This window comes from Lethenteron reissneri, chromosome 67, assembly GCF_015708825.2.
Source record: "Lethenteron reissneri isolate LAM-NWPU_2019-01 chromosome 67, ASM1570882v1, whole genome shotgun sequence".
Taxonomy (NCBI): Eukaryota; Metazoa; Chordata; class Hyperoartia; order Petromyzontiformes; family Petromyzontidae; genus Lethenteron; species Lethenteron reissneri.
In genome coordinates, this window is record NC_083845.1 from 8,484,632 (window position 1) to 8,496,915 (window position 12,284).

General features: G+C 51.7%; 1 protein-coding gene across 1 annotated transcript in view; it reads right to left on the minus strand.

Moving 5' to 3' along the window:
• Positions 1-522: 522 nt before the first annotated feature.
• The window catches only part of LOC133360048 (chloride intracellular channel protein 5-like), a 50,189-nt gene continuing 38,427 nt past the window's right edge, over positions 523-12,284 (minus strand). Inside the window, exons 3-6 of the mRNA XM_061578628.1 lie at positions 9,931-10,056; positions 8,963-9,069; positions 6,755-6,942; positions 523-3,349 (exon numbers count right to left, since the gene is read on the minus strand). Of these exons, the coding sequence (XP_061434612.1) occupies positions 3,188-3,349; positions 6,755-6,942; positions 8,963-9,069; positions 9,931-10,056 (583 nt within the window). The 3' untranslated portion in view covers positions 523-3,187. The remainder of the gene's footprint in view (positions 3,350-6,754; positions 6,943-8,962; positions 9,070-9,930; positions 10,057-12,284) is intronic.

Here is a 12,284-nt window from a genome sequence, read left to right on the forward strand (position 1 = left end):
GTCTTCATGAAGGCAGCCGCCGTCTCTGCTGTAGCCCAATCGGTGTCAAAGACGACGCACCACACGTCAGCATCAGAGCCACGTGTGTGTCTGCGCGTCCACCACAGGCACTGCGTGTGCTTAATGCAGAAACTCCATTCCCCGCACGAGGTTTCTATTTGGCGTTTGAACATCTTAGCACGACTCCTGTTTTACGTCGTGCGTTGGGGAGCCGCGAGCGTGACGACGATGCGGTTTGGGCGAGGGGAGGCGAGAAAATAAATCTAATGGAGGGTGGGGGGGCCCACCTGATCGATTACCGCACCCCCCCAGAGCTGATGATGATAATAATGTCACGACCACGCGCCGCTGGGTACAGCCGCTTACAACCGCGCCGAGATAAACACGCGCGGGGGGGGGGGGGGAGATCCTTAACATAATAGTTTGTTATTCCTATGCAGTCTATGTAGTACTCTGCCTCTAATAACACTATGTTGCACCATAACATATATGAACAGGGATTTGACGACAAGAGGAACGATAATGGAAAGCGTAACAAGTTTAATATTCATAATTCTGAGTCGTCCTCCCTCCTCTCTCGTCAAAGCCCCCCCCCCGTCATCTGCCGGGCACAGCAGTCGCCGCCATCGGCGCCATTCCCCATTCACGACGCAGCAACAACAACAACAAAAACCGCGGCTTTCGATTTCGAGAGCTGTTGGCGTGCAACGGCTGCGATTTGCGATTCGAAAAACTTGGTTCGGAGGTTTTTTTTGCCTTTCCTTCCTCCCCGCGGCGGCCCCAAGATTCCGACTCGTCGTCCGGTGTTTCAGGCCGCGGGCGATCAAGGCCACCGGGCGGAACGATCCCACCAACTCTGCGCCGCGTCGTCGTCGTGAACCCTCCGACCGCCCGACACGGAAGAAGACGATGAGCGGTCTCCTCCCGCCGTAGCGGCTCAACTCACCACCGATGGCGGCGGAGGGTGCGAGCGAGAGAGCGAGAGAGCGAGATTCAGCGGTGGCGGCGAGCTCGCGCGACGATTCTCGTCGGGGTGGGGGGGGCCGCGCCGAGCGTCTCCACACGAGTTGGGCGACGATGGCGATCGTGGCGGCGTCCTGGTCTCGCCCCCAAGGCGCTCGACGCGGTCGCCGGCGAATCGTCGCGCTACCTCCTCGCCGCCGCCGCCTCCTCGGCCTCGGCTCGATCTCGCCGCGGGAGCCGCTCTCGAACTGAACCCTCCGGCGGCGAGTCGCGGGTTGTGAACGACACTCAATTTGCATTGGGCGGGCCCCCAACCCCAATTCCACTACGAATCTCGTGCCGTCGCCTGCAACCGCCTTGTCCGCATGCGACCTATTAGTTGCTTGGACGAGCCGCTCTCGAAATCCACGCCGCTTCTTAAATCGACAGCCGGCCTCCCCGTGCGGACGTCCCCGGTTGCAAAGGGCAGGTTGCGTGGCACGCGTACATGTGGCACGCGCACACGTGGCACGCACACACGTGGCGGAGCGACGCAAGTTGCACACAAACGCCTGTGGGGAAGGATCGCCGCGACGAAATCGCAGTCCGCCGCACGCCAACAGAGCCGCACGCCAACAGAGCGGCGCGACGCACACCCCCCACCACCACCGTGCCCCCCACCCCCCCCCCCTTATGGACCCGCTAGCAACGTGTCAATCGCGACGAGGGGTAACTGGCGGCGAAGACCGTAGCGGAATACGACGGCAATGGTAACGATAAGAATAACAATGATTAACAAAAACAACTTTTAATTGGCCTTTCACGACGGTCGTGGATATTTGAGTGTGGCCAAGCGTGGTAAATATGCAGGCACCTTGTGAGATTCACGCACACGGACACGCGCACACGCGCACGCACGCACACTGCGAGTGTGCGTGCGTTAGGGATGAGTTTAGGATTTAAACATTTCGGGCGAGCGACTATTTTTTAAACATAATTTCTGTTCGCGTAACGATGCTCCGACTTCTGTTCCGATTGTTTGTATGGTCAAGGTGACGCCGGTTTTTACGCGAGACACATTTATGGTCCCCGACGATTCGTATGCACGATAGAGAGAGAGGCACGATCGACCGAACGTTAAAGGTGAATGTGCAATTTGATTGAGGGACTACTGCTCCGTGTGCTATGTTTGTGTGGGGCCATTTGTTAATATAACACGCAGGCTTCTTGTCGTGGTTGTTGTTGACCAGGCTCGATAAATCGAACTGATAAGGATGGATGTAATCATCAATGATTTATACAAAGTGACTTGATTACCCATTCCTCGACTTAGCACTCCCCGTCGTGTTGTCGAGATCGTTTGTTGATTTAAGCGATTTGTTTACCTTGCCAACAACTTGCACTCCCACCGTGTTGTTGTATTATTCGTTGTCGTAACGCTCTCATACCGTGGCCCCACACTGGACATCTGCGAGAAAGAGCTTCATAGCTCATCGGATTTCCACATCCTGCAGTGTAAATAAACATTCTGATTTTGATTCAGATCAATCGCCGCCGCCGCCGCCGGAGTATTGATCATCCAGATCCCATCATTCCCAGTAGAGCCAAGGGTTCTAAAATTAGCCAAAATCCTCCGGAAGTTTTACGTAAATCGGGGGTTGATGCCACAAAGTCTCCATCGCCCTCCCCACCCCCCCCCCCCCCCCCACTGCGATGCTCTCACTTGGTAAACAAAAATAATGGACAATTTTTTATTTTAACCAGGTAGGGCCGCGCTGAGCGATGGAGCTCTTCTTCAGAAGCGACCTGGCTATCACAAATCGTCGTGTGACAAGCCGCTCAACCAAGCGACTCTACATCATCGTGTGGAATGTATAGCAGTGGCCAAATACTCTAGAACGCGTGATGTTGACTCTAAATGTGGAGGGAAAAAACCGGAGGACTCGGAGAAAAATCTGCGCGACTACGTGGAGAGAAAAAGATGAGACACGCAAACTCCAGATATGCAGCAGGTGCCAGGGGGTCAGGGTCGAACCCACGGCATCCTACATACACCAGGCGGAGGAGTTAACGTCTCGCCACCGCGGCGACCGTGATAACAATAACATCCCTAGCGTGAGCGTGTGCGCGCGTCAGAAAGAGAAAGAGAGAGAGACAGAGAGAGACAGAGAGAGAGACAGAGAGAGACAGAGAGAGAGGAGAGACAGAGAGGAGAGAAACAGAGAGAGAGGCGAGAGAAAGATGCTCATTTGAGAGGTCTGGCGACCGCCATGTAGGCAATTTCGATCTCCTTGTCGGCAGGACAGGTGTTGGCAAACTCTTCGCGAGCGTAGGCGCTGTCCAGGTATCGCCAGTAGCCCGTGAGCTCCCGCGGGATCGAGAAGCCGCGGTACTTCTTGCACACGACCTGCCGGGACGGAGAGACGGACACGGAGCGGAATGTTAGCGTTAGCCACGCAACGCTTACATACCTGCTAGCGAAACTGAACACGATAAACTGTTTGTATTTTTACCAGGTAAGGCCCACCGAGCTACATAGCTCTTTTTCAGAAGCTACCTGATAGCTCAACGAAGCAGCTTATCGTCACGTGGGAATTTATAGCAAAAGCCAAATACACTAAAAATGCACAGAGATCCCCCAGTATAGCCGTTAACACTGTTGGGGCGAGGTCCGTTAGCGAGTAGCACCACCTATGAGGGTTGTTAGTGAGTAGCACCACCTATGAAGGCCGTGAGTAGCACCACCTATGAAGGCCGCTAGTGAGTAGCAGCACCTATGAAGGCCGTGAGTAGAACACAGGGGAGTCTACGCTTGGTGCCGAGAGCTTACAAATCGCTACCAGTTGGTGACTGGGCGAGTCATTTCCACCCCTAACTTGGCGACGAGATCCTTGGGGCTCCGGCAAAACGTCACCTGGGCTCACACCGCCCCCCACGCACGCAGCGGCATCAGCGGCTTGCGCGGCCACCCCGACGACTCACGGCAAATTCGAGCGACCGGCAGGCGTCGAAGCGAACGTCACGGAAGGAAGCGAGGGAGAGAGGGGGGGGAGTTGCCACCCCGTGGTAGGCGAAACCGCCCCCACGCAGCACGAAGGGAGGTAATGAAGTTGTCGCTTCCTTTCAGCCAGGCACGAAGTCACGGCCACCACGCGCGATGCACGCGCGCGCGTGGCTCGCGGAGCCACACGTCAAGGCGGGTGTGTGTATTTTGTGAGTGCATTGTGGGAGGGGGGGGGTGTCTTTGTGTGGGCGTCTGAGCAAGTAAGAAAGTGGGTGGGTTGGTTGTTTTGTGACTGTGTGATGATGGTGTTTGTATGCGTTTGTGTTGGCAATGTGGGGAGCGGTCGCGTGCACCAAGCGTGGTGGCCAGCACCAAGCTTGGCCGCCTTTGTATCTCTCATGGCGATATTGACAATACACCGCACCGGGCAGTCATTCGAGATCGAGTTGATCCAGGGAAGGATCCGGACTGGTTCAGATAATCGTCACTGGTGTTGGCCGAGAGCCAGAATTGAACTCGGGACAGACCCAGGTGCCGTGCGCTTTGACCGACTGAGATGGGGGGCAGATGCACCAGCTGTGCCCCCTACTGTGACAGCTCACACACAACAACAACCGCCATTCCCCACCAGGTGGTGGTGACATCACCACGGCGCTCGTGCCAGGCCAGGTGCACTTTAAGGCCACGTGAAAGTGTCGGACACACGCCGCCAAGAGGTCACGGGACAGACCCAGCAGGTGCCTGACCGAGGCACCACCTGTGCCCCCCCCTACTGTGCCAACTTGCTGGTGTTTTAGCCGCCTGGCTGAAACAGTCACCAACCATAACATCCGACCACTCGCCCACAAAGACAAACACCCGCACGTACGCGCGCAATCTGTTCACAATAGCGCACATCAACCCACGCACATACGCGCCTTACGCAAACTGACCCCATTCAATCAACTCCCCCTATCCCCCTCCCCGCTCGCTGGCACACACACACACAGATTACCACCCGTTGACGATTCGTAATTGATTTTAGGGTCAGATCGCCACTTCGGTGAAGTGTGTGTCGTACACCCCCTCTCCTCCGCCCGACAGGTCAGATGAACAAAGTCGGCACGCGATGAACAAACGTGGGGGTGCAGTGAATCAGTGGGGCAGCAGCAGCGGTAGCAGCAGCAATAGCAGCAGCAGTAGCAGCAGCGGCAGCGGTGGCAGCGGCAGTAGCAGCAGTAGCAGCAGCAGCAGCAGTAGCGGCAGCGGTGGCAGCGGCAGTAGCAGCAGTAGCACCAGCAGTAGCACTGTCGGTCTCGGTGCTGCTGGAGAGCGATGGGCAATGTGGTGAGCGATGTGGTGAGCAATGGGCGATGTGGTGAGCGATGTGGTGAGCGATGTGGTTAGCGATGTGGTTAGCGATGTGGTGAGCAATGGGCGATGTGGTGAGCGATGTGGTGAGCGATGTGGTTAGCGATGTGGTGAGCGATGTGGTGAGCGATGTGGTGAGCGATGTGGTGAGCGATGTGGTGAGCGCCGGGGGTGGGTGGTAGTGCGGGCATCTTGCTGGCTGTTCTGAACCGGTCCTGGGCCCTCCGCTACTCGGCCTCAAATGAGTACCTGGTGCAGTGTGTAAACATCGTCACTAGGGAGATAAAGGTGGCCGGGACTGGTGCCGGCCACTAGGGCTGAACGATTAATTTATTTCAAATGGAAATCGCAATTTGAAACAAAGCGATTAGCAAATCGCAAAGGCTGTGATTTTTGCGATTTGAAAAGTCCTATTACTTTCCTATTGGAATTGTTTTATTTTTTATTATTATAACTTTAATCAGTGAGTGTCAGTGAGTGAGCATTTGTATCAGTGAGTGTGAGTATCAGTGATTGAGTGTGTGTATCAGCGAGTGAGCGTTTGTATCAGTGAGTGAGTGTGAGCTGCAGTGATTGAGTGTGTGTATCAGTGAGTGAATGTCAGTGAGTGAGTGTATGAGTATCAGTGTGTGAGTATCAGTGAGTGAGTGTGAGCAGCAGTGATTGAGTGTGTGTATCAGTGAGTGAATGTCAGTGAGTGAGTGTATGAGTATCAGTGAGTGAATGTCAGTGAGTGAGTGTATGAGTATCAGTGTGTGAGTATCAGTGAGTGAGTGTGAGCAGCAGTGATTAAGTGTGTGTATCAGTGAGTGAATGTCAGTGAGTGAGTGTATGAGTATCAGTGAGTGAATGTCAGTGAGTGAGTGTATGAGTATCAGTGTGTGAGTGTATGAGTATCAGTGTGTGAGTATCAGTGAGTGAGTGTGTGAGTATCAGTGGGTGAGTGTGAGTATCAGTGTGTGTGTACCAGTGAGTGAGTGTGAGTATCAGTGTGTGTGTATCAGTGAGTATCAGTGTGTGTGTACCAGTGAGTGAGTGTGAGTATCAGTGTGTGTGTATCAGTGAGTATCAGTGTGTGTGTACAAGTGAGTGAGTGTGTGAGTATCAGTGAGTGAGTGTGAGTATCAGTGAGTATCAGTGAGTATCAGTGTTTGAGTATCAGTGAGTGAGTGTGAGTATCAGTGAGTATCAGTGAGTATCAGTGTGTGTGTACAAGTGAGTGAGTGTGTGCGTATCAGTGTGTGAGTGAGTGTGAGTATCAGTGTGTGAGTGTGTGAGTATTAGTGAGTGAGTGTGTGAGTATCAGTGTGTGAGTGTGAGTATCAGTGTGTGTGTATCAGTGAGTATCAGTGTGTGTGTACAAGTGAGTGAGTGTTTGTATCAGTGAGTGAGTGTGAGTATCAGTGAGTATCAGTGAGTATCAGTGTGTATCGGTGAGTGAGTGGGCCCCCTCCCCACCTTGACGATGTGCAGCTTGGGCAGCAGGTTGCAGTCGGCCAGCGTGAAGTCGTCCCCGTCGAGAAACTTGCGCTGGGACTGCCCCAGGTCGTCGTCCTCCTCGTCGTTCTGGTCCACCTCGTCGGGCAGCGGCGTGTTCATGAAGTCGTCCAGCTTCTTCAGAGACTTCAGCAGCGCCATCTCCAGCGCTGCAACGAGGCGGCGCGCCGACGTCACCCACGGCAACCGCGACCGGCGCACGCGCTCTGCAGCTACGCCGCTGTGGTCTGCGCAGACCCGCGGGGTCTCTATGCGAATATCTGCTGGGTCTCTATTCGAGTCACTGGTGACCGGGCCGAGACACTAAACTCGCTACACCTGAGACCTCAATTAAAAACAACTCAGTCCTCTGTGAGACTGTGAGTCTCGATGTGCATCTATGGGTCTCTATGCGAGACTATGGGTCTCTACGCGAGTCTTTGGGTCTCTATGCAAGGCTATGGGTCTCCCTCGTGTATACTGGAGAACGTATGGACATCTGTGAGCAAAAAGCTTTATAGCTCTAGATTTGAAGCTTTCGTGACTGCAAGGATTCATACTCTTAGGTTTTTTCGGTAAAGTCACGTAGGTAAATAGCTCATCGGATTCCTCCTCCAGCATAACTAAATATATTGATCACGATTCTGATGGTCCCCACACCATTCCCAGGTGCGCCGTGCCGGCCTTCACAGCCCTTGCCCCGGCAGCCTGCGAAGGCTAAATGTGGGATGTCTGTATTTGTCGCTGGGGATGAGGGGTAAATGTGATTATCATTACGCCTGTTCAGCCGCGAAAGCCTCAACGAGCCTCAGGGCTCTTTGCGGCGGACATTGCCGACGGCGCTCACAATTGCCGGCTACTCTTTCCGAATGACGTCACAGGATCTTTAACATCCACCGTGAGTGAAGCGGGCTGCGTGTAGTGGTATGATTATGGTTAATACCATGCCATCTTAGTAGTACATCGGAGCGACCTCTGCATTCAAACCACCTGCTAACGTCACCACCCTATTATAACTATTTGGGGCGCCACGCTGGCTAGGAGATGTTAACTACCTCGCCTGGTATACACGAGGTCGTGGGTTCGATGCCGACCCTGACGCCTGCTGCTGTATATTTGGAGTTTGCGTGTCTCTCTCTCATCATCACCACGCTGGCTATGAGATGTTAACTACCTCGCCTGGTGTACAGGAGGTCGTGGGTTCGATGCCGACCCTGACGCCTGCTGCTGTATATTTGGAGTTTGCGTGTCTCTCTCTCATCATCACCACGCTGGCTATGAGATGTTAACTACCTCGCCTGCTATACACGAGGTCCTGGGTTCGATCACAACTCTGACGCATTTCTCTCTAAGAATGTTTTTCCCCTTTTTTCCGGCAACAAAACTGAAACCTTTAGCGTCCTCTGGCCTAGCACCGTTTGAGACGAGGCTCAAAAGATAGTTGTCTCTGGTGAGGACCAATCAGTTTCAAGGACAATGCATTTATTGTCAGTGTGTTTTTTGTTTGCATTCTGACCACAAGTATTGTGGTTCATGCAGACGTGATTCCTTGTAAAAAGGTTTCAGTTTTGTTGCCAGAAAAAAAAAGGGAAAACATTTAATTATATTTTGGTGCTGGCAAAGGAGGACTCGTGATGCATTTCTCTCTCTCCCGACGGTAGCGTGGATTTCTCTCCGGGTTCTCCGGTTTTTCCCTCCACAATTAGAATCAACGTCGCGCGTTCAGAGTATTTTCAGCTGCCGATATTAATTTACACGTGATGACGATGATGACGATGAGCCCACTTCATTGGGCTATAATGTGTGATGGCCAACTCAGTGGGGCTTTACCTGGTAAAATATTGTCAAGGCGCTCTCCCATCCTCCATCCCAGCTTAAATAGACGTTCCAAGCCTGGGGTGTGTCATTCAGACTCTGTCTTCTCGACAGACCTGTTCTCCATCTGAGGACGGCTGCTTGCGTTGTGGCCGAAACGTCGTGAGAATAATTTTATTATGTTTTATTTTATTTTTTTATTATTTCCATTCTACGTGACTTTACCGAAAGAACCAAGAAGATGAATCCCTGCAGTCACGAAAGCTTTAAATCGAAAAATATAAAGAGTTTAGTTTATAGTTTGGTTCAGATTAACCGGGGCGGCCGCTGGAACCTCTGCGGCGAGCGGAGTGCGCGCCCCGGCAAGGGACTCACCGTCGTTGCTGGCCGGGCTCGTGTTCTTCACGTAGGCCGAGAACTTGGAGAAGATGTCGTTGCCAGCTGTGTTCGACTCCGGGTTCTTAGCCGCCAGCTTGGGGAACCTGCGGAGACGTCATTCATCCGTTCGTAAAATTATCTGTGGGTTCTAAGCCACTCCGTGTTGAACTTTCCAGAATCTGCGTGTGTCGAAGCCAAAACATTTTTTCTGTCGTTTCGGCTCAAATCACCGGAGTTGCGGGCGAGGGAACCTCGCAGCCAGACGGGGCAGCAATGATTCAGCAGCAACGAGGTTGCGCAACGTTTAAAGTGGTGCTCGCTAACAGCACTTGCCCCGACCGCCTGTGTGCGTGTGGCATTGTGGGGAGCGGTATTGTAGCGGTTACCGCGCTGTGCTACGAAACCTGGCGACCTGGCTTAGATTCCCGCTCACAGCCACCAACACCGCTGACGATTATCTGAACTGGTCATAGGCCGCCCCCCACCCCCTAGGTCTACTCATCCTCAAGAGAGTACCTGGTGCGGTGTGTAAACATCGGAAATGAGGAGACAAAGGCGGACGGGTGTGGTGCTGGCCACCCACCCCCCCCGTGTGCCGTGCCGGCCTTCAGAGATGCTCGCGAACAGCACTTGCCCCAACAGTCTGTTAAGGCTACATTTCGACACCTTTGTCTTTGGTGGATAGCGGTTACATCTCTCGTGGGCGCGGTTGGGGGGGGTTTGAACTTCCTCCTCCTCCTCCTCCTCCATCATTATCCAGTCCAGAGCGAGTTCCCTGACCCTGGATGCTGTTGTCACGTTCTGACCCTGTCCACCTACTGGACATCCATGACAATTTGCTTCTTCAGGATGAAAATAAATTGTGACGATTCTGAGGCGCTACTCGCTGACTTGCCCCCACGGTCTGTCGAGGCTACACGGGGCATCTCTGTCTTTGGCGCAGCAAGTGCCCCCCGCGTGCGTACTTGGGCGGGCTGAGCGTGGCCTCCAGGAACTCCTCGATCTTGTTGGTGTCGGTCTTCACGTCCCCGTTGTAGGTGAGGAACGGAGGCTGAGTTCCAGGCGCCAGGTTCGCCAAATTCGCCGGTTTCCTGGAAGCGCAAACGACACAAAAGCGGGGCGACGCTCGCGTGAGCTCGCGTGAGCCGCGAGCGTGAAACCGGACACCAACCTCATCCGTGTGCTGGGGGGGGGGGGCACCACGGGAGTCCCTCGTCACTGGAATAAACAAACCGCCATCGCACCTCAAATGATCACCCTCTCTCTCGCGACCTTCCGCCCTCCTCCTGAAACCCACTCGTTCTCTCTGGCCCACCCCCCTCCTCCTCCCCTCGTAGCCCTCGCCACTCGCGCCAACGCCGCCTTCCCAACTCCCCGTGGTCACCCACCATCAATCCACTCATCTCATCGCCATCTTCGCTTATCCCACGAATTGTCACCACCACCACCACCACCTCGTTTAACATACAGGTAGTCATCTACTTCCGATGGAGATGCGTTACGACGACCCCATCGTAAGTCGACAATATCGTAAGTCGAAGATGGCCTAGCCTACCCAGGAGTCTTAAAGAATGGTGATAATTTAGCAAAACAGAGCAATTTACAGTACCGTACTGTATAAACTATATACTGTATGTATTTATTAATTACAATACTGAATTGCACAGTAAAATGTAAAGTAACAAAAACAAGGTAAATTCTTAGCCTACCTATATGACCTGCAATTTAATAGAAAGTTTTTTCAGGAAACAATCCTATCTGCTTTAAAAACTTTTAACATGCATTGCACGTATCGTATCGTGGTAACCCTAAAATTAAATCGCTAAAGCTACGTATCATAGTGTAGTGTATCATAGTGTAGTGTATAATAGTGTAGTGTATAGTGTAGTGTATACATGCACTGAACGTATCGTAACGCATCATATTGTACTGTACTCGCCAAGATTCTGTCCGTCGTCTGCACACTTGAACGATGTTAGGTTGTTGATGGCAATTGTCATATCGCTATCGCCATCGTAAGATCGAAATATCGTAAGTCGGACCCCATCGTAACTCGGGGACTACCTGTATATCCCATCCCCTCATCTCGTTTCATCTCGCCAACATCTTGTACCACACTTAGTTCAGTGTAAAGCGCCTTGGTTAAGGCGATATATAAATATGCCAGGAGATAAGAAGAACTACCTCGCCCGGTATGCAGGATGTCGTGGGTTCGATCGAGACCTTGACGCCTGCTGGATATTTGGAGTTTGCGTCTCTCTCTCTCCTCGTGGTCACGTGAATTTTTCAAGGGGGCGTCCAATTTTAGAATCAACATCACGCGTTTTAGAATATTTGGCTGCTATGAATTCACACGTGATAAGTTGCTTCATGAGCTGTCACTGGTGATAGACAGGTAGGTTCAGAAAAAGTACTATTTTGATCAATGGGGCTTTCCTGATAAAATAAAAATAGTTTACATCATTCGACCTCCTTTGCCAGTACCAAAACATAATAATAGGGTTTTTTTCCATTTTTTCTGGCAACAAAACTGAAACCTTTTTACAAGGATTCATGTCTGCATTAACCACAATACTTGCGGTCAAAATGCAAACAAAAAACACTCTGATAATATATGCATTTTCTTTGTTCTTTTGGTAAAGTCACATAGAAGGGAAATAATAAAATAATAATAAAACCTGAGGATGGCTGCTTGCGTTGTGGCCGGAACGTCGTGAGAAATGTATTTTACAATGTTAAATTTTTATTATTTTATTATTTCCCTTCTACGTGACTTTACCGAAAGAACCAAGAAGATGAATCCCTGCAGTCACGAAAGCTTTAAATCGAAATATATGCATTGTCCTTGAAACTGATTGGTCCACACCAGAGATGGCTTTTTTTTGAGCCTCGACCCAATTGGTGCTCGACCAGAGGATGCCAAAAGGCGTAGATGCTCACCCCGAGCCCTCGTTACTGTGATAGTGCAGCATTGTCTTTGAGCTGTGTGACGCCTTTTGGAGTCCTCTGGTCGAGTACCAATTGGGTCGAGGCTCAAAAGAAAGCCGTCCATTGGTGTGGACCAATCAGTTTCAAGGACAATGTCAATATATTATCATAGTGTTTTTTTTTGCATTTTGACAGCAAGTATTGTGGTTAATGCAGTAACATGAATTCTTGTAAAAAGGTTTCAGTTTTGTTGCCAGAAAAAAGGGGAAAAAACCCTATTATTATTAAAAATAGTTTAGTTTTAAATAGTTTAGTTTTCCTCTGCACATTTAGAAACATGCGTTTAGAGTATTTGGCTGCTGCTGTACATTTCCACGTGATGATGAGCCAC